Source organism: Kwoniella bestiolae, chromosome 6 (assembly GCF_000512585.2).
Source record: "Kwoniella bestiolae CBS 10118 chromosome 6, complete sequence".
NCBI lineage: Eukaryota > Fungi > Basidiomycota > Tremellomycetes > Tremellales > Cryptococcaceae > Kwoniella > Kwoniella bestiolae.
In genome coordinates, this window is record NC_089246.1 from 339375 (window position 1) to 361674 (window position 22300).

The 22300-nt window shown below is 46.7% G+C and overlaps 5 protein-coding genes across 5 annotated transcripts; 3 read left to right on the forward strand and 2 right to left on the reverse strand.

Moving 5' to 3' along the window:
* Positions 1 to 399: 399 nt before the first annotated feature.
* I302_107338 (uncharacterized protein) lies at positions 400 to 4645 on the forward strand (the record flags this gene model as incomplete). The annotated part of the gene is made up of 8 exons (XM_019193533.1): positions 400 to 677; positions 769 to 1077; positions 1192 to 2438; positions 2502 to 2677; positions 2741 to 2980; positions 3052 to 3504; positions 3611 to 3895; positions 4019 to 4645. 8 exons carry the CDS (start codon positions 400 to 402, stop codon positions 4643 to 4645), a joined length of 3615 nt encoding a protein of 1204 aa, XP_019045010.1.
* A 2076-nt stretch (positions 4646 to 6721) lies between these two features.
* I302_107339 (uncharacterized protein) lies at positions 6722 to 8062 on the forward strand (the record flags this gene model as incomplete). The annotated part of the gene is made up of 2 exons (XM_019193532.1): positions 6722 to 6994; positions 7109 to 8062. 2 exons carry the CDS (start codon positions 6722 to 6724, stop codon positions 8060 to 8062), a joined length of 1227 nt encoding a protein of 408 aa, XP_019045009.1.
* A 469-nt stretch (positions 8063 to 8531) lies between these two features.
* I302_107340 (uncharacterized protein) lies at positions 8532 to 10007 on the forward strand (the record flags this gene model as incomplete). Its single annotated transcript, XM_019193531.2, has 4 exons — positions 8532 to 8802; positions 8877 to 8936; positions 9017 to 9193; positions 9280 to 10007. 4 exons carry the CDS (start codon positions 8532 to 8534, stop codon positions 10005 to 10007), a joined length of 1236 nt encoding a protein of 411 aa, XP_019045008.2.
* A 399-nt stretch (positions 10008 to 10406) lies between these two features.
* Positions 10407 to 16704, reverse strand: I302_107341 (uncharacterized protein; the record flags this gene model as incomplete). Its single annotated transcript, XM_065870443.1, has 15 exons — positions 10407 to 10426; positions 10502 to 10970; positions 11055 to 11272; positions 11333 to 11396; positions 11454 to 11538; positions 11610 to 11752; positions 11820 to 11921; positions 11986 to 12135; positions 12200 to 12320; positions 12383 to 12593; positions 12652 to 12815; positions 12877 to 13029; positions 13201 to 13487; positions 13730 to 14881; positions 14941 to 16704. The coding sequence occupies 15 exons, from the start codon at positions 16702 to 16704 to the stop codon at positions 10407 to 10409; spliced, it is 5103 nt and encodes a 1700-aa protein (XP_065726515.1).
* Positions 16705 to 18007: 1303 nt separating this feature from the next.
* On the reverse strand, positions 18008 to 19654 carry I302_107342 (uncharacterized protein; the record flags this gene model as incomplete). The annotated part of the gene is made up of 3 exons (XM_019193529.1): positions 18008 to 18330; positions 18448 to 19318; positions 19379 to 19654. 3 exons carry the CDS (start codon positions 19652 to 19654, stop codon positions 18008 to 18010), a joined length of 1470 nt encoding a protein of 489 aa, XP_019045006.1.
* Positions 19655 to 22300: the final 2646 nt, after the last annotated feature.

The following is a 22300-nucleotide window of genomic DNA, read 5'->3' on the forward strand; positions in this document are numbered from 1 at the left end:
AGCGGGAGTTGGTCCTCCTCGTATGAATGTATCACAAGTTCAAATTTGGACAGAAAGCAAAATCAATGATGACGCCGTTGTAAATGTCTCTTGATAGTTGGCCGAGTGGATGGTATAATCTTCGGTAACCTATTTATCACTTTTAAACCGGGCAATTTGCAAGCATAAAATGTAAAATGCCACATTCAGCTGATGCCACGTTGACCTACGTAATTACGGCACCCACTTAACATTGTTAGAGATGGAAAGATGTAAACAAACAAATACAAACACGCGACTGGCTTTCCACTTTCGACAATCATCATCCACCATCATCATTCAACTTATATCTTTGACATACAAACATCAACACTGGCTCATCTCACTGATACTGACAGAACAAGTAGGAGCCAGAGCAAGATGTCGCGAAGGCCGACTTCCACTCGAGGGGGTATATCCCGGACGGCCTCGTCAGCGTCCATCTCTATGCCTCCCCCTTCCAGAATACCCAATCGGCCTCCATCTGTCATCTCTCAATCTACCGCATCCCAGAGGGATCATCAGGATGGATCAGAGAGTAGATCAAGTAGTCCGTCTAGGCGATCGAGAAAGCCCAGTGGTCAGAGTGTGAAGGGGAAGGAAGTCTCGAATGGGAATGATAGTGGGGAGATCAATATACAGGTGGTAGTGAGGTGTCGGTGGGTATTGAGCATACTTCACACACCTTCCTTTTCCCAAAACTTCCTTGTAAATTCTGCACCGATGCTGATAGTCCGGTTTCAACGGCAGAGGTCGATCATCTCAGGAAGTATCATCCGCCTCCCCTATCATAACCTCGACCTCCGGAGCCATATCCAAAGCAATAACCGTTGAAACCACCCCTCTAACTTCCTCCTCGCTCGCATCGTTCACCACGGCCGCTTCGTACGGTGGATCACATCAACCCATGACTAAGACATACCCATTTGATAAAGTGTTCGGACCGGAGGCGGATCAAACGATGATTTTCAATGAAGTCGCCGATGGGATGTTGGACGAGGTATTGGCGGGGTACAATTGTACGATCTTCGCTTATGGGCAAACTGGAACGGGTAAGACGTGAGTCACTCCACCTATTACACCTTAGTCTGAACCCATTCTGATCTTTTCCAGTATTATCACTGTCAAGGAGTGAACTGTGACTGATTGCTAAGCTATAATCATCCGGTATAGGTATACAATGCAAGGTGACCTCGAATTAACTCCCCTCCTCGCACCAAAGTCAACAGCCGGTATCGTCCCTCGAGTGCTACATCGTCTTTTCTCTGTCCTCGAATCAACACCCAATACCGAATTCTCTGTCAAATGCTCATATGTAGAACTGTACAACGAAGAACTACGTGATCTCCTGGCTACAGAATATAAAGGAGAAGCGTCGGGAAATGCTGGTCTCAAGTTATACGAAGATGGCAAGAAAGGAGTCAACATACAAGGATTAGAAGAAACTGGTGTTAGAAATTTGAAAGAAGCGTTAAACATGTTAGAAAAGGGTGTGAAGCGACGACAAACAGCAGAAACCAAGATGAACACGGAATCTTCGAGATCACACACTATATTCTCCATTACTGTCCATGTGAAAGAAAGCTCAATAGCCAGAGGCGGAGAAGATCTATTGAGAATTGGGAAATTCAACTTGGTCGATCTAGCTGGGTCAGAAGCTATCGGACGATCGGGAGCTACGGATAAAAGAGCAAGAGAAGCAGGTATGATCAACCAGTCGCTCCTTACACTCGGTCGAGTGATCTCAGCATTGGTAGAAAAAGGTTCGCATATCCCATATCGGGAATCCAAATTGACAAGATTACTTCAAGATTCTCTCGGAGGAAGAACCAAAACTTGTATAGTAGCTACTGTCTCACCTACAAGGTCTAACATGGAGGAAACCCTCTCGACGCTGGATTATGCGATCCGAGCGAAATCCATCAGAAATCGACCTGAGGTCAATGCCCATCTGACCAAAACGGGATTATTGAAGGAATACGTAGGGGATATAGAGAGGTTGAAGAATGAGTTGATGGCTGCGAGAGAGAAGAATGGGATCTACATACCTGAAGAACAATGGAGGGAGATGCAGGAATTGCAGACCAGGCAGAAATCAGATTATGAAGAGGCGAAATTGAAAGCTGGAATTATAGAGGTGGAACTGCAGACTAGGAAGAAGGAGTTTGATGAGATCACGTCTAGGTTTATTGCTACCAGTGAAGAGTTGGAGCAAGTCAGGGAAGCTGAGCGGCAGTTGACGGAGTTACTGGATGAGACGAAGATGGATTTGGACAGGGTGAAGGTGGAATTGGAGGAGGAAAGTGTAGTTTCGAAAGCTTATGAACGGGGGGAGGAGAGGTTGGATAGTGTTGCGATGGGGCTGAAGAAGACTGCTGAGGAGAGTGTAGGTGATGTAGGGGGATTGTTTGATAAGCTTGGTAAGTATTTCGAAAGGTGTATTCAGAAAGGATACAATGCTAACGATGTATGGACCTTTGCAGCTCGCAAGGCAAAAGTGCTTGGTTCCAATGCAGACACCGCTACCAAATTCGGAGGTGAACTTCAAGGCTTGTCCCAGGATCTTCGAGGTGGTTTGGCGGATCTGAAAGTGGTGCATGAAAGTCTAGGGAGAGATATCAAGAAGAAGATGGAATTGTTTGCTCTTCAAGGACAAGAGGTCAGCTACGTGTTGCGCTGTTAACATCTCTTGGGCGCTCAGCTGACAACCATTTTTTTCCAGGTGTCTCAAACTGATCTACAGGATCTCGATAAATCGTTCTCGGTCTTCAATGATCTCGCCAAGAAGCTTTCTGCATCCAATGAAAAGGGCCTGAAAGAAACCTCGGAATCTAGTAAAGCGATTTTGGCGATACGTGAGGAAGTGCAGAGTAATGTCAGGGAGTGGGCGAAGGGAGTGAGCGAGAGGAGCAAGGGGATGGTGGGTGATTTGTTGGTGCATCAGCAGGAGCATCTAAATACGGTGCGTAGTTTATCTCCCTAAATAATCCCATCGATACGAATAAGAGCTGATACATCATGGTTGGCCTGTAGGTCGCATCGGTCTTGGGCTCAACAGCCGACTTGGTAGACGCAGTATTGTCCACCACCTTCTCCCATCTCCAAGTAACCGCTTCATCAGCTATCAAATCGCGTGATCTCGCGCTTCAAGCCTCCTCGAATGAAATCTTAAGACTCCAATCTCAAAATACCTTATTGATCCAATTATTAGCGGAGGAAAAACAGAAATCTACCCAGCTTAGAACAGAATTGATAGGTAATTTGACGAGGATGATTGAAGGTTTCACTCAGCAGCAGGATGAAAGTTGGTCGAATGCTATTGGGCGAGTTACGAGGGAGAACCAACTTTCCCTCGAGGGCATGGAGGAGTTCAAGGTGGTTGTGGAGAAGGATTATGTTGAGGGCGAGAAGAGAAGGAGCGAGGTGGAAAGTGATTTGGGGGTTGCGAAGGAGACGGGTCAGAGGCAGAGAGAGGCGGGTGAAGAGGTATGTCGTACATGGTTCTCACTACCTGCCCATTCGTTGGAGCAGCCTCACTGTGTGAAGTGGCATGTGGGAGAGTGGTGCTGATGGAAGTGGTACGGTGACGTAGGCAATAAGTAACGTTCGACAAGGCCTCAAGACCAGACTTGAAGGATATGGAACACAAATTTCTCAACAAGCTGAATCGCATGTTTCGACGATAGACGGATATTGTGAGAAATTACATAAATCAGCTACGGACGTTGCTTCGCGATCGTCCGCGAGGGGAAGGAAGAATTCGGATTTGTTAGCTGCGTTATCGAGTAATGTTCACCAGACTCATCAAGCGAGTAGGAGTAGGTTGAGTAGATTATCGGGTGAGATTGGAGAGCTGTCCTCTAGTTTGTTGGCTTCTGTGAGTTCACTTGCTTAGTCTCTCTCGGACATTGTATGCTGTACTGTATACGAAAACTTTCGCATCATATACCGTGGATGAAATGGGGTTTCACAGAGCTGACATGATCTATTATGGTTGTAGTCTTCCACCGCTTCAGCATCATTCACCTCATCGTTTGAAAAGGCTTCCAACACCTTACAACGCATAATGCGATCAACCGGTGAATTCTTGGAGAATGGAATATCCGAGGACGTACCCACTGGTATCACACCCAAGAAGAAGAACTGGAATGTCCCGACAGGATGGGAACGGACGGGTAGTCGAGAAGCTGTCTTGGCCAATTGGAGGAAGAGGCAGGTGGAAGGTGATTCCCCTCGTGGGAATGGTGATCTAGCTGGTCCTGAGGTGATTTTGCAGAACGGTCATATGGACATAGCGGAGAACCAGGTATATGGAGAAATGGGAGAAGAAACGCATGAGGACCTCTCATCATCTAGAGAATCTTTGGGTCTGGGTTCGGGTCAACCGGTCTTATCCAGATCGACTTCGAGAGAACCATTACAGACTATTCAGCCGCCGAGCAAGATAAACTCGTTGTCTCAATCTCAATCTCAATCCCAGACATTACGACAACCTTCCATATCTGGCATACCCGGGAAGGGGAAATTGTCATTACCCACCAAGAAGATGATAGAGGAACGCCCGAACGTGGTTATTCTTGGTGAGGGCGTGGGGGTCAATGTACCTAGACGGGGAGGGAGGAGGTAGAACATGATTGTCAAGGATGAGAAAAGAAGGAAACCGTCTTAGTGTTGTTTTCATTTGATGTTTATACTTTGGACAATAAGGCGTTTTCTCTAGATTGGGACCAATCGGGTTATGGACATTTAGCTGGAGTTTTTCTTGTCTGGTTTGGTATGTATAAAAGGATTCCAGTTTGAATGGATGTATAATGGATATACAAACAGTACATTTGGCATCTTCGTGCTCGTATTAATCGGTCACATAAAAAGAGCGATCTTGCAACATTTGATCGATTATGATGATGATTACAACGATCGTACATGACATGAGACTCCGCTTTACGATCTCAGGATATTCAACATTGATTTATGAGTGACACCAACTTTCGTCAAACCAACTCGAGCCAAGCGAATGAAACTGAAACCCCAACAAGCGACATGTGAACACCCCATAATCAAGTTAAATGTCAAAGCCACACTGTAAATTGCGGATAAGCTAAACCAAGCCATTCATACGCCGCACTATAATCATTAGACACCTGCTGACGAATGCTTCATAGTATGGCTGTGTCCATGTCTCGGATGGGATCTACCTCGTTTGAATAAGCATCAACTACGCTAAATATCAAATACCGCATACCGCACCGCGTACTGTACCTTTTATTGGGATATTCGGACCAAGGGATTGGGAAGGGAAGGAACGGGATCGTCCCGCTCTTACGTTCTCGTAAATATTCCTTATCAATTCAGGGATTTCGCCTCGTTCGACATTACTTCCGAGGGTCACTCGTGCAGTACTCGAGGATCATTGATCAGTACTTTAGTATAATATACGACCCTCGGGATCTGGGAAAGGGGTACGACGATAAACTAAAGCCGGAAGTACATATGTTCGGAATGTCAGAAGATCGACGGAGAGTACGTATTGTATTGTACTGTGCGAGCACTCAATTTCGGTCATCCTCAGGTCGAACAATCAGCTTCCATCAGACCCTCTAAAATGAATCCCCGGGACTATGTCAATTCATCTAGCATGACCACGAGTGCATTACGACAGCTGAGCTCTGTTCTGAACATGGATTCAGGAGAACAGCAATCAGCAGATTTGTAAATGAGCAGAGCAGGTGATGAAAAGTTGTTCGGATTCAAGTGAAGTGCCTACATCCGTACATTGTTCTACAGCCGTACGGCTGTTCCTTTGACCTATAATTTAGCTACTAGTGTAGGAACCCGACCCGAGAGATCTCCTTTGATGCGAGCAATGTCGAAGGTATGCAGGAGTATGGAAAGCTCATTCGGTCCCGTATGGAAATGGAGGAACCCGTTCCGCTTTCCTGCCTGGTTCTAATTATATCTTATTGTTCAACTCTCTCGAGTTTGAAGACAGTCATGTGAATGGTATGGCCCGCTTAGGGTTTGAAATACAAATGCAGATGTAGACGAAGGAATGCCGTGAGGGTACAGCATACCCCCATTGACTTGACTGATCCTAGGCCAGGCGAACTTCCTATCTCCTCTAGCATCGAGAGGTGAGCGGTCGCTCTCCTGCAATCTCAGCTTTGATCCCCTACCTTCCCGCTAATTCTCGACTCTTTCGTTCACCTAGGGACTCACATGATGTAGTTGATCCCGTTAGCGTACTATTTCTCCCTTCAATGCGTCTCCTCCTACTCTGGCTGCAGCAGCACCGGAGCAGTACTTCAGCATTCGTGTCTCCCTCCAAGTCCAGCCGCTCGGATCGGCCCAAAGTCAAGCTGTCCTAGTCTAAAATTGAAGCGGAACGGGACAGGGTACCTGTCTCTGAGACAAGGTCATGATCATGGGGTGACTGACGAGTGAGTAGCCTTCCAAGGGCAGAAGGAGGAAGGGTGAGTATCTTGTGATGAGGAGGAAACGGTCGGATATCATGATCGGAAGTCTGCTGGATAGAGAAAAGTGAGTTGTCAGATATATATTGGACACCCAACTCACTCCCTCATTCTCCTCTCTTCTCTTCAATATCTCATATTCGTTTTTACTCACCTCGACAGGTCCTCTCCATTCTAGATATAGCGACTCTCTCATATATCCTCTGATTCCCTCCACCTCTCAACAGAACAAGATGTTCTTCCCCTCCTTCCTCCTCGCTCTTCCCATCTTAGGAGCCACCGCATCCCTCCTTTCCCAAGATTCCGAGCCTTCCAACTCTACTCTATCCTCTCGACATAATGGTGGTGGATCCTCTTCCAAGGGCTCATACCAGACTTGTGCCCGAGTAGCGGGAACCTTCGGTCATTACAAATACGATTTCGGATGTCTGTGTAAAGACGATTTGGACGAGTATTGTAGAGATAATGGGATTCATAGTGAGATACAATGGGCGATGGACGCTTATGTGAGTTGGGCCTTCTCCGAATCACCCAGTCTATCTCGTATGAACCTCATTCATTGACTACCTTCGTTTCCGATTTTGAGCCAACGCTGATACACCCTGTCATGCAATCCGTAGATCTCCAAATACGGTAAAACCTCTTACTATCCCTCCAACGCCCAGCCAACATGCGACGGTCGAGGTGGCTACACCTGCGGAGCGCTATACAAGAAATCCGATGGATCGTGCTCCACTTCAGCTTGCTCGGATAATCACTGGTCAACAAATGGCTCCTGCTGTCCCAGAGGGCAGACATACTCCAACGGAAGATGTTGCGGTACGACCGGCTGTTCCTCCAATCGAGGGCAATGTACACCTATCTACACTTGTCCCCAGGGGGAGGAATACAAATCTACCAAATGCTGTAAAACCTATCTATCGGAGATCAACGGCCAGTGCGCGTGTCAAGCGGGATACGAAGATGATGGATCGAAATGTCAACCGAAGTGCAAGTCCAACGAGAAGTTAGATGGAAGAACGGGCAAATGTCAGCCTGTATGCGACGAGAATAACGGATTCACCTATCAGAAATGCAAGGGATCGAACCAACCTATATGCTGCTCGAGGGGTCAGACCGCACACAACACTGTGTGTTGCCCTAATGGTAAAGAGGAGATCAACAGCTCGGGGGTATGCTGTACCGCTGGTGTAGGAGCTAAAGTCCAGGACGGTAAATGTATTGAACCGACCTCGAAACCTAAACCTAAAGCCAAGAAGGCCGGTATTCCTGTTCAGTTGACCCTCAAGGAGAACGTGCCCTATGGAATGGAGGAGAATAGGAATGGTCAGCTCTGTCCTGCTAGGATGGCTGCCTGTCCTGTTGAGGGAAGGCAGGAAGGGGAGTACGAATGTATCAACCCGCTCGAAGACCTTCAGTCATGCGGTGGATGTTCGTCGATGGGTACCGGCCAGGATTGCTCGGCTATACCTGGTGCGAGGTGGATGGGGTGTAATCTGGGTAAATGCCAGGTTTATTCGTGTATGAAGGGATGGAAATTGAACGGAGATGGAACGGCTTGTGAGAGGAAGTAGAAGATGGATAGAATGATAGATCTTGGGATTTCAGCAGGATGGACAATGACATTCACATTCGTTTGAATCACTTTAATTTGTAATATATCATAGTATAATATTTTTGGGTATCAATGGACTTTTACCGTTATAATTAGTAGAGCAGTACTTCAATTTCTTATAATAGACATTTGGAGTGGTCGTAGAATCCAATAGAAATATACATGTACAATGTATGAATGCCTTCACCTTCTCTTCTACCCTTCATTCCTCGTACAACCGCTTCTTATGAGATGACTTGTCCACCTCGACAGAAGGATGATATTATAGGCCAATGCCCGAAACACGGTGGACATGACAAGTGGAGGTCATTAATATTATTCTTGCTTTCGTTCTCTCTGAAGTTTCGGATCTGGGCGAGGGATCTTCGAACAATCAACAAACCTCTTCTCATCCCATATGCCTGTCATCTCATCTGCCCAAACCTATCATGCTGAGCAGGAGCATAGTCTCCAAGAGGGCAGCATGCCCAGCGTGCAGATTGTTCTCCGCAATATCCACTTCCGCTTCTACTACTGATTCTGCTTCATCTCCAACCTCATCATCTTCTCGGCAGAATATGACGAAATCAATCATCTTCACTTCGCCTATATACGACACATCCTCGTCCACCACTGAACGACGGTCTCTGAGAGATCATCGGAGAAGCTTGATGGATCAGGATAGGGATGAGCGGAAAGTGGTAGATGATGATCCGTATCGTAGGTCTTGTTCTGAGCATCAAGCTATAGCAACATGGATATAGCTGATCATGTCCTCCTATCTACCTCTTTAGAGGTGATGCTCAACTCGCCAATGAGACAATGTATAGTGACCCGTCAAAAGCTACCCTCAGGTGAGCATACCCTCCTACATGCATCTGTATAGACACTCATGGATAATTCAGTACTGACCGAGTATCTCCATGAGAACCAGCATTCATGATCAACCTTCGTCCCACCTACTTCCCTCCCACTGCAACAGACGAGGCATCATCCCCATCGCTCAAGCTCTTACCTGATCGGGTGACTTCCAGAGGACGGACGAAGAAAGGTAAAGGTGCGTGGGTGACGTGTAATGAGGGTATCATAGCTGGATTAATGAGTAAGAAAGGTAAGTCGTCTCTATATGATTCCACAACGAAAATGACAAGGAGAAAGTATATCGGAATACTGATACTGGTCGAACCGATGCTATAGGCCCACATATAGGCTTTCTTCGACATTACCCATCTATCACCATACCCGAGAACATCCAATTTATAATCCACCATCAACTACTGGAAAGAATTAAGATTGAGTTGCAGAATCTGTCAAATACATTGAACAGTCTATCACCCCGGCCTCGGCGAGAGAGTACCACTTCCGAAGATAGGTCTGCCTCATCGGGTGATATGGGATACAAGCCTATCATGAGGAGATTGACCAATGCCCAAGTATCTTCCATCCCCGGTTTATCCAATACAATACTCCCTGATGGAGTATCCGTACATCCCCATCCCTCATCAAGCGTAGATAGATTTCAAGGCGACATCATAGCTCTACTAGACATCTCCAATCTTTCCCCTCCCGCATCCAAAAGCACGGATCAAGACGATACAACCAAAGTTGCTATCCCGCTCATCCCTATCCAAGGCAAATCGATCCCACTATACACCCTCTCCACCCTCTTCCCTCCCTCTCTTCACACAGAACTAGATTCGCAGATAAAGAAGATCCTATCGATAGAAAGACGATCCAAACGACGGTCAATCCTGCGTCTGGGCTTGGGTGCTGGTTCAGGACCAAAGCAGAAATCTGATCTATCAGATATAATAGCTCTGTATAGTCATCCTTCCACCGAGGACAGAAGAGGTATATCGGGTATACCGCTTGCGGTCGCTTTATGGCGGATACGATGTTTCTTGGGATATGGTTGGGGATCATAATTGTTGAATGACACTGGTACAGGGGGAAGAGTATCGCATCGTGTGAGTTTTTTTGTGTTGTAGGTTGTAGGTTGTACCATCTTACCTTCTTACCGTCTTATCATCATGGTAAATGCCCTGTAATCCTAGATATAGCATTCCGACTTTCACTGCCCATCAAACGTTGATTTAATGAGGAAGACAATACACAGCTGAGGCATCGTAAGGACACACGTGTTGCAGCACCAGATGCACGATTCTAACATTGCATTTTCATGAATACTAAACTAAACTGAAACACGTATATTACATTTACTTGAAAGCACAAACATCCTCTCATAAGACATGTTTGTCGTATACTGCACGACACTTCTACCGTTTATGAAATTCCTTCCACTCATACTCCATGCTCTTCACACTTCACGCAGCATATGGATTACCTAGCACATTGAATCGTCAGTACTCTACTCGGGCAGCCACAACCATGGCAATCTGAAAAGAGAATCCAAACTCACAAGCGTAAACCACAAGTACAGGAGGAGATTTTGAAATATCGCTCGTAATAATTACCGGCAAATTCGACAATTCCCTTATATCCTGGATCCTGTGTCTCCCGGAGGCATCACTTCGTAATCCCTCGAACAACTCTTTATCGATCTTACCACCCGTACTGCCACTGGAAGATTTCAAGTATTGTTTCGATCTTGAAATTTCATTAGAGGCAGAAGGGGATGGATGGGGAGTATCGAATAATGATTTCTCTTCTTGCGATTGTGAGATTGATGTTCCTATTGATGTTCGCAATTTCTCAGAGATCGATTTGATCTTGAGGATATTTGAGTCGTCCGGTGAAGTTTCTACCAGGAAGCTCAGGACGTCTTGCGTGGTCCAGTAGAGTGAGAGGATGTCTTTGTGCTCGTCGTATACTACGTTCTCAACTGGCATCTTGTCGACGTGGACTCGCTTCTCGATACCGAATTCGGGCTGCGCGAGTATGTATGTGTCAGTGAGCAGCTCCATATGACTAGGCTATCCCTTGATCAGATGTGGGAAGCCATCACCACTCACAATTACTACATCAAACGCAGCGTCCAAAACACCAGTAACCTTAGCTTGTCTAATAACAGGTCCATATTTTTCCGTAAGATCGTGTATGAGTAAACAGAGATATAGGTGGATGGATTGTTCCTCGGCAAGTTTGGCAGATTGTTTCTTCATATTGCATTGTTGAGCACATTTAGCAACCTGATCTCGGTCCATCAGGAATTTCACGTCGTTCGGGTTGGCTGATTGTAAAAGATACATCAGCTTAGCGGAGTTGCACAAGGCCCACAGCAGTCACTTACGACTTGTCAAGCATGCATCGAGCATCCTATGCACCAGTACATCTGCGTATCGTCGAATTGGCGACTATACACATGAACGTCAGCTTTAAGAGCCCATGACCTCGTGTCAAAACTAGCTCACGGTGAAATGGGTGTATAATGGAGAGTTCAGTGCCCAGTGAGAGTACTTGGCGATATCGAGCATACCAGTACAGAAGTATCGAGCTCTGTTCTCAGCGTGGGGAATGATCAGCTATCAGTCCCACCCTTGCCTGAACAGCTTTTCCCAACCACTGACCTCTGCATAGCCTTCTTCTTGAGCAACTCCAAACATAGCGCAGTATCTTTGTCCTTGACACCTTCGAAAGATCTCTGCAGGGTACCGGCAGAAGTAGCATCCATTTCGAAGCCAAGTCTCTGAGCTCGTTTGACGAAGCCGTCCTGTGATACACATCAGATTAGAATTCACGACCAGAAGAGGTGAGCGGTAGGGGAATGCAAAGCTTACCAGTCTTCTCTCAATAGGAGCCTCGTGCCTTCTCAAGAGAGCTTGCTCAGGTAGACCATTGGCAATGACATGAGCGACCGAGATATTCGCGAGTAGCATGAACTGCAAACATCAGAGAGTTAGCAGACGGCCAGGATTTTTCAAGAGAATACAACGCCTAACTCACCTCTTCAACCAAAGAGTTCGCTTCACTCTTTTTGACCCCGTCCACATCTATGGGTTTTCCGCCTTCGTCCAAGGAGAAAGATACCTTGAGCTTGTTACTTAGTATGGCGCCCTCGTCAAGTCGTCTCTTTCTGATCTTGGAAGCGAGGTCCTGCACCAATGAACGGACATGAGCTTGTGAGTTATTCGGCATGAAGGATGGGTAGAAAGCTCACGTGTAAGATTTTGATATCTTCCTCGATCTCCTTGACTTCTCCACCAGGCACTTTAAATGCATCGATTGAGTTTCCATTGATAACTTCTTGAGCATCGTTGTATGATAGTTTGGCGTTTGATCTACGTCCGCACTAATTGATCAGCTGACACGTCTGGATTTTGACGCAAAATATCCAGCTTACTTGATAATACTCCTTGCGAATTTCCTATCCTTGACGATACCATCCTGATCGAAAGTGAACAAAGCCGAGAACGTCAATCTCTCCACATCCGGTACTAGACTGCACAGCTCTTCCGACAATTGAGGTGGAAGCATGGGTACGGCCCTTTGCACAAGGTAGACACTCGTAGCTCTCTTTCTCGCTTCTCGATCGATAGCGGTGTTTGCTTTGACTGAATGATGACGGGGAATATCAGCTGAGGTGCTCTAGGCTAGATCTAGCTGACTCACCGAAATATGACACGTCGGCAATGTGGACTCCAACAGTGTATGTGCCGTCGTCGTTCTTCTTAATCGACAAAGCATCATCTAGATCTTTAGCAGTGGGAGGGTCGATCGTGAAGGTTCGTTGATCTCGGAGATCAGTTCGTACTTCGTACTCTCGATCGGGTATACTACACGATTCACAAGTAAATCTCAGCTTGGGGTACATGTATTGCAAATAAGCTAACCTACCTCCAAGGTACGGGTGGAAGACATTTCATGGTGAGATCCGTAAATTCCTCAGTTGGAAAATTGCAGTCCTTCAACAAAGCGCTAGTCTCAACTTCGACATCGCCAATTGGACCGAGTTCTTCGACGAGCGTACCAAATGGATGGAGAGATGTGCTATACCATCTCATGGTCAGCATTGTCCGTTTTCAAGATTGTGAGGGCCGATGATAATGTCGGTGATGACACGTAAGGAAAAGTGGTTGGTGAGACAGAAGCCGGAGGTTAAGACGGAAGGAGGGCAAGATGGAAGAAGGTCAAAAGTTACGATTAAAGACCTTTACTCACATTGGCCATCTCTTAATCGTAGCAACAAACAACTTATCCCCATAGGTATCAGGATTATCGATAAAGTCCGCCGGCGCTTGTTCAGTAGGGATAGCAATGAGAGGTACCCTCTTATCGGTAGGTTTGAACCAGACAATCTTAGGTCGTTGTTCAGGTTCATCTCTTCTACCACCCTTATCACCATCACGTTCTCTTCTTTCGAGTTCCTGTTTCTCTTTGGTAGCTGCAGAGGAAGGTCGGAGGACACCAAGTTGGCCAGAGAAGAGTTGTCCAGGCATACGTTCGACCTGTAACACGGAGAAGAGATCGTCAGCCTTGTTATCTCATGTCAGAGCTTCCGCACCTCCAAGGAGAAGCGAACAAAACGCATAGGAAGTCATGCCCAGAGGTGAGGAGAATCGAGATGACAGCAGAGAACAAGAAAAGGGGATAATGAAGCAAAAAAGAGAGTGGAACCGGTGACGGAATCGCCGAAAGACAGCAGGAGGATCACAGAAAGTCAGAGAAGTAAAGTAGAACCACCACTCACAACAGCCACAACATGCCCCGCATAAGTAGGTTTCGTCTCATCATTAACCTCCTCATCATCGAACAAAGTCAAACCCTGACCCTCAACTTCCACGTCGTCCTTCTTCTTCTCGATCCGCTTGACCGAGGAAGGTTTCAAATCATAAGCGGCGTTCTCCTCCTTCTTTCGTTTCTTCTCCTCCTTATCCTTCTTCGTACCCCACACCTCATCCACATCGAGCAATTCGACCGCGACTATATCCCCCTCCAATGCTCTATTACGATCTTTGGATCCACAGATGTAGATGTCCGCCTCGAGCACGTCGGTAGCTACGTATGCGTCTGATCGGTTCTTCTTGTTCACTCTCAAAACACCCACAACCAGTTTCCCAGCCTGGAGTAAAGGTGGTAATGACGCTTGCGGGAGGTAAGGCGCGAACAAGGATTTACGTTGTGGGCCCTGAGAGGTCTGTTGTAACTGCATTTGGAAGGCTTGTTGTTGTTGCCAAAGGGATTGTCCCATCGGAGTTTGCAGGGTCGTAGCGGCCAGTAAGTTTGGTAGCATATTGGGGAAACTGAACGAAGCCATCTTACTATGACCTCCTCCGGCTGCTGCTCTGAATTGAGCGAGGGATTGAAGTTGTGCTTGAGCAGCGGCGAGATCTGCAACCTGCATAGCTCCACCGGTGTTACCCACTGAGCCACCGCCTGATACTCTCCAATTACCAGATTCGAAGCCTGATCGACTGCCCGATCGATGATGACCGAAACCTCGTTCGCCATTCGCGACTCCATCTTCAGGGATGGGGATCTCACCACTGATGGATCCGAATCCTGCACCGTGGCCGGCAGCCTTGTTGAAGACGTTCACACTGTGTCGTCGAGAATGACCGCCATTGGAGGGTACAGGTGGAGGAGGCATCTCACCGATCGTTCGGAGAGCGCGAGGTTGATCGACTTCTTCGGATCGGTCAGGGAGCTCAGTAGGGATAGTAGCGGATGGTAAGCTGGATTGAACGCGTCGATGTCGAGAGAGGGTCTGCGAGGGTGTTTGCTTTTGTTGCATGGCACTGTTAAGCTGGCTGAGAGCGGACGATCCCTGAGTTGACATTTCCTCTTGCATGAGAGCTTTCTGCTTAGCTTGTAAGGCTTCGATCTCTTGCTGGATGGCAAGCTGAATTTGTAAGATCAGCGAGTGTCATTCTTTCAAATCTTACAGCCAAGCTGACATACCTGTTGTTGCATAGCAGCCGACATCTCACTTCCCGTCCTCTTGTGAGCTCTAGCAGCGAGACCAGCTAATCCAGTAGCTGCCGCACCGCCGATTCCTTCAGACCTATTGACAACAACAGGAGGCGAGGTATGATGAGCCGAAGGAGGTGACATTGACTCTCTAGCTGAGCTCTTATCAGAGATACTCTCGCTCTTCACATGTTTGGGTTTTGCCCCGAAAGTGAAAGACGGAGCAAGTTGGGGTCGTCCAGTAGGTCCAAGCGAAAATTGAGATTGGGATTGCTGGAGTTCAGGTTCCTCATCCTCCACAAAGACAGGTTGATTTTTCATGGTCTCAGCTATAGCTCTCGCTCTAGCTTCCTCTTGCTGTTGGAGTAATTGAGCTTGCTGGATCTCGTAGAGCTGTTGCGCCTGGGCGAGTTGCAGGGCAGTTTGCTGTTGTTGTTGTTGAGCGGCACGTTGTTGGGCCAAAGCCTGGAATCGGGGCGCAATGAAATTTCCCATCTGGCCGTGTGGATGTTGGACTTGCTGCTGTTGTTGTTGTTGCTGCTGTTGAGCTAATTGTTGACTGGCAGCAATTTGAGCCTGGAGCAATTGGATGTACTGGAACTGATGTTGGTGCGCGGCGAGCAGCTGTTGTTGTTGGTATTGCATTTCAGCCTGTTGAGCGAATGATAATGGTGAATGATCTTCGTCAACCTCTGGATGAGAAGAAAGGTTTTGATAAAGTGGGGGAAGAGAGTTATTGTACATCTGTACGGGTGATGTGGGTTGGTTGGTATTGAAAGCTGAACCAGCCGACGCTCTTCGATTGGTATTGGTAGCGCTACTTTGAGACACCGATCTGGGGTGGAGTACACTCGCAGGTGGGATGGATGCAATGGGAGATACGGACAGACCCATTTGAGAGTTTACGGGAGAGCTCGCAGGCTGGAAAGAAGGGGTGAAGCTAGGTGCATCCGCTTTCAACTTTTTCGAGGAGTTTGAGCTGGTCGATGTAGAAGAGTTGGGGATCGCTACTGCTTCGGTTGTAGTAGATTTGGTGGTAGTCGCAGAGATGGGCGATTCCTTCGATGCACTCGCACTGACCGATCTTGAGCCATTGGAACTTCCAGTGGAAGGAGCAGAGGTAGGAAGGGTTTTCAGATCGGAGATCATCTTTTGCAAGGAAGCCAAAGCATCACCACCAGATTGAGCGTTATGTTTCTTGGTAGCGGCATCGACAGCAGCTTCCATAGCTGTTCTAGGTGCAGATACAGCCGCATGGATAGATTTGGGAGCAGTATCTTGTGCTTGTGCGTTGGAATTGGAGTTCTGGGAGGAAGGTCTACCGAGAGGATCATTGGAGTTGACGTTGGTATTGATCGGGTTGGGTCTCTTGTTGTTTGAATTTGGTTTTTTGCCTTTGTTCTTCTGACCATCTGTCTTTTCACCTTCTTTGCCCTTCTTATTTCCACCGCCTTTCTTGGGTTGGTTCCCAGTTGGAGTGTTCTCCGCACCGCCCGCACCGACGCCAAGACTTACTCCACCGCTGATGGTGGTAGTTGGCCCGCTCTGTTTCTTCTTGTCTGGATTCCTACTTTCAGATCTCGACGAAGCGTTGGAGTTGCTCCTTGAGATATTGGTAGAAGATCGACCACCGCCCCTTCCACGCGATGAACCGTTACTTCTCTGAGAGTTGGCAGAAGAGGGTCGAGAAGGGTTGTTGGAGGGTGGAGCGAGGGAGGAAGTGGTAGGTGTGGGCGCGACGATCGAGTCGGCCATTATGATAGATGGGGTCGTGGCAAGATTAGGGAGGGGTCAAGTATGATATGATATGAGTATGAATGAAAGGATCGATCGAGGGGCAGGGTACTAGATGTATACGTGGAGTTGTCAGCGTTGGCGATGTTACTCTGTTATAGTGAATCAATGCGATGGCGAGGTGAGTGCAGAGTGGATATGGGAAGATGATATAAGCCAATAGTCATGTCAAAGGAAGATTCGTATAGATTGAATAGAGATGGAGAATGAGAGAGCAGGATGGTGTGTCCGCGGTGCTCGTACCGAGGTTCACCATTCCGATCTACGTGACATCTCATCCACCATTCCATCTCCTCCGTGATATCCAGTGATATAGCATAGCTCCAACAAAGAAGCACAGACCATCCACCCAGTCACACGCTGCAGTATACGATGAGCAGGAGAGTACTCCACTCACCTAGTCTATGATCGCACAGCAGGAGCAATGGTAGTGATGATGTAGTCTAATCTAGTGATCTGTCTTGATTGACAGGTATGTGTATGTATAAAAGACAGTTCACGAGAGAGAGAGAGAGAGAGAGAGAGGGAGAGTATGAGTGTACAATATGAGATGTGAGATATGGTATATGCGATGTGGATGATGAGAGTGACAGTGAGATGAAACTGAATGAGGTGTCAAGGTGACCAGTGCACTGTCCTCAATCCTCAACTACGAGTACGGGTTATACCCCTGCTACTGTCCTGCACTACTGTATGGTGGATCATGACGACACGACTACTGCACTACAGTGTGGCGGTGATCACGCGCGTCGACCTTGGCTGCATATATATATATATACCTTGGCCACGTTTCATTGGATAATCCACAGGTCCACAATCCATGCAATTGGATGGGATGGGTTGGGTCAGGATGCTCCAGATACTGCGTCGATCACCTTACATAGATTCAATAATATTCATTCATTCAGTTATCAATCATTGATATATACACACATGTACAAATAGATACATGATAAGGAACAAAAATACACAATCATATATACAATGGATTGATTCAAGTTATATACAGTATATACAAACAATCAAGGTCAAATCGATCATTTGAAAGCAACAAGAACAGTTTAGGCAGCAAATTAAATTATATCATAAGCCATAAGCATCTGAAAAAGAGGAGGGATAACCAGTGAAACCCCACAGCGAGGCTAAGGTAGATAGATACACAGTTCGATGAATCGTTCTCTTTTCCTAACATTGAGTTTCCTGATAAGAGTCCAAAGTGTTTTCTCATATCATCGTCCAGTGAACAAGTTGATGTTGAAACAGCCTATTGAAGTACATTTTCGATCTTCGTCTTACCCCACTCATTTCCACTTGAACTTTGTGTCTGTGTATTCCCATTGACCTGAGTCTGATTCGTCGGACCGTTACCATTATCGCCATTAGGTGTGGAACCACTTTGGTTCATCACCAAGCCCAATCCAGAGGTATCATTGTTGGGAGTGACAGCAGGTGGGTAATCGATGGTGGGTAAACCCAATTTCGATCTGAGATTGTTGATCTCCCTTTGTTGGGAATCACTACGCATCTTGAGGGCCGAGATCTCGTCGTCTTTCGTTCGGAGGGCATGCTCGAGGTTTTGGACGTAATCTGCTCGCATGAATAAACGATCAGCATTAACCTCTACGCTGAGCCAGTATCATCGATCTGCCTGAGCATAGGACGTTCAAGACGTATGACACAGGAAGAGAGGATCCACCGACTCACCTTTTCGTTTGGCCCTGAATCTCCTCGCTCCAATCCTATTTCTCACCTGTTTCTTATCTCTAGGATTCAGAGCCTTGTACTCCGCCTGAGGCATACCCCAAGGTTGATCATCCATCAACTCCCTAGTTTCCGCCTCTGTAGAAGTAGGCATAAAGTTATTATCGATCTCATCCCAGCTTTCCGTTGAGTGACTAGCACTTGTACTTCTCCTCTTGTGTGTGCTTCCTCTAGTAGGCAGATTGGCAGGGGTTCGTTGGATACTGGGGAAGGAGGATGAAGAAGTCGATGCGGATGATGGGTTCATCCCGTGAAGTAAATGATGGGTAGGTGAGGTGGGCGAGAGATGATGATGGTTGAGCGAATGAGTTCCAGGCGATGAAGATGAATAGACGGGTATTCTGGGTGATTCGCTATACGAGTGCACGGGTGGGATCCTACCCTGTCCACCGGGTCCTTGTCCGGGACTGAAGGAGTCGGTCAGTCCAATGGGCGAAGTCAGGGGATAGTGGAATCCACCTGAAGAAGGGTTCGATACCGAGTATCCCATGTTGTGCATATTCGCAGGTGTAGATTGACTTCCACTGGTATTGCCATTCACGCTGGCGGAAGATGAGCCAGTCGGGTAATTGCCATAGATCGTTTGAGGCAAGGGGGGCAAGTTGACATTCCCACCATTTGCCGAGTTGTGGGCTGGATGAGGGATGGGTACGGGAGGAGGTAAGAACGTAGGGTTGTGTGGGAGAGTGGCGGCTCTGCGGTGGATGGACTCATCGTAAGAGTGCATGGATGGTTGCGTCAAGGTGGATTGCCTGTCGAATGATGATCGCAGAGCTTCAGGTTGATAATAGCTGTAAAATCCTCCCTGCGAGGGCTGATCCATACACGATCAGTTACCACGAATCAAGCTTGATGAACCATACAGACTACTCACCCAGTTGGGCTCCATCGCGAAAGGGGTGATGGGGTTCTGTAGAGAAGTCAGGTTGGGCAACGAAGCTGTGGTTGGTAGAACACCGCCGTCGATGGTTCGAGGTGGTGCTGAGCGAAGAGAGATGGTCGGACTGTTTGATGTCGTCGACCCGGATCCTGTCCCGGTTGGATCTGCGAGTATCTCTGGTGGTGAACCTGTACCGGTACCGTTTTCAGTCAAGCTGGAGTCGATGTCGAATGGTATAGGTATAGTGGTGTCGTCGTTCTGTTGATCCATTGTGAAAGTAGTTACCATATTGACGAGTGGATCGTAAAGCGAGCGTCGAATCGATGAGAGGTATAGGTAGTTGTAGTTGTAAAAGAAAGATTGGAATGAGGTGAGATATATATGTGGTAATGTGATGGGTGATGATGAAGTCGATTTGCAAGGAATGGAATTCGTATGGTACGTGGGAGAAGTAAGATATGGAAAAGAAAGAAAAAAGGTTGTCAGATTCGTCAGCGAATGACCTATACAAGGTTGTAGTAATCCAGACGTCGCACGAAGGGATTAAGGTTGTAACACAGCAAAAAGAAAAAGAGTGGGAAGCAAATTCCTCTCGATCATTCCAAGTCAAAGAGCCAAATAGCACTCGGATTTAGAGAGGGAAATGTAAATTTAATGAATCGATAGAGATTGGAAGAAGAAGGCAGGAGAAAGAAGAAGAAGAGGGAGAAAAGATTAGATCACTGTAAGAGCAACACGCCAAAGGAACCAAAAGTCAACAAGCAACAAGAACAAGAACAGATCAATCTCACAACTGCGGAAGTCGCCTCCAAATATCAAAACCACCTATGAGAGGAGGTCCGTGCGTATTCGATATACTTGTATATATGTATACTGTAGCGTAGTCAAGTAAAAACCAGCCGACGATAAGGAATTGAAAGAGAAGATAAACAAAGAAGCAGAAAGAGAACAAAGATTCAAGATGTCGTAGGATGGATGACCCCTCTTTTTATAATTTGAAGAAACCAAACCAACGAACGTTTGGTCATTTGTACCAAAGCCGCAAAAGAAAAAGTCCGGAGAGGGTCAAGTGAAGTGAAGTGATCGAGATCAGAGACATTGGGAAAGCGGGAAAGAAGAAAGTAAATCTAGAATATCTGGTTAAACCCAATCCAAACCAATTCAATTCAACGTACCGATGGAATGTTTCAGACGAGTGGTATGGAATATGAGATATGGTTATGAGCTAAGTTTGTGTGAGGTGATCAGATGAGATGTGAATGAATGAATGATAAGAATAACGTTGAAAAGTACAACCAGAAAGTAGAAGTAAAACCCTTAGAGTCGACCTGTGATGTACACGGCATGATCGGAGATCCGAAACACACGCACACAGACGCATACACACGGACACGGTAATGAGAAGAATGAGAATGAGAATGACAATGACAACAGTGATGATGGTGGTAGAATGAGTGAGGAGTCGAGTCGGGGCCTTTATTCGCCCTCATGTCCCTTTACTACTGTACTCTAAATTGTTGTCCCTGACTAGTAACTAATCACAAAAACACGTGAATAGCTTAATTCACGCTAAACTAGATCCAAAACAAACCACCACCCCACCATAACAAAAAATGAACCATCACAACAATAACACAAGGTGGTAGGTGATGCGCTCCAACGAAACAAGAAGACAGCGGTGACTCACATAGCAGGAATAAGTCAACAGACACGCAGATCAAGTGTTGACGTCGACTACAGCGGACTACCAAGCAAGAGAGTGATCTAAGCCAAGGGGAAAGGAAACGCTAAGTTTGGGTTGGGCCAAGGGCATGCCAGAGAAAAAAGTGATGACTCACCTACTGTAAGCACCGTCTTTGGTTTGGTCGTTCCTGTTTAGTGCTTGAATGATCTCTTCGGATCGTAATATTGTGCTAGTTGTAGTTCGGGGAATGATTGTGATGCGGTAAAGATCCAGAGTTTCACACCGAGGGAAATGTAAGGTGAAGCAAGTTTCGGCTGATGAGTCAGGTTATATGACTGATCTGCCGAGAACAAGTAAGGTAAAAAAAAATCAGCATTTTCATGATCCTAGCCACATGGAACGATTCATGATACTCACCAGGCTATACTCCGCCGGACGAGAGCAGGTCAAATTAAACAATTGGGTTTCGTAGGTTACTTGTGAATGAGAACGACCTTGTATCAAGGTTAACTTTGATAGCTTAGCAAGCCCGAATCGAATTCCGATGTCCGGTGTCCGATAATCTAGAGTGGAGTCGAAGTCTTCCCGAGTGAAGTGATGTACGATACGGTCCAGAGATGTATAGCGATAGAGCAGACAATCCAAGACCTAAAACGATATTATATAGCTTCTGAAGTTTGTTGTTCGCGAACCCAGACCGGTGAAGGATAGCAGTGCGAGGTAATGACGATGTCTTCAATGTACCCACTGAATGACGATGGAATTGATCAGCTCGGTTGTCTACACCGCAACATGATCCAACCCGGATATCCCCGTAACCACAACTCAAAAATATTTAGAGATATAGGTCTGGAACACTCCATACCAAGTAAGGGCATCAAAGGTGAAAGTAAAATCTTCTCCCGAAGAAGCGTCAACAGACGGAAAATAAACGCCACTGGGGCGACAAACAGGCGGAGGGGCGATACGAACCAGCTGAGGCACAGCCAAGAATACGATTTGAACGTAGCTGTGGTAATGGGAAGAGGGCGATGATTAAAGTCTGTACTCGTTTGTTCTAATTACGAGATATCTTTCTGAAAGAATAAAAACAAGAACAAGAACAGCAAAGTCAGAGCTAAAGATAAGAAAAGAAAGAAAGAAAGCTATTTTACGGTACCTGGGACATGCCCACCACGGGAAAGGGGGATGATAATTGATCAGATGGTTTACTCTGATCTGAAAGGCACCGG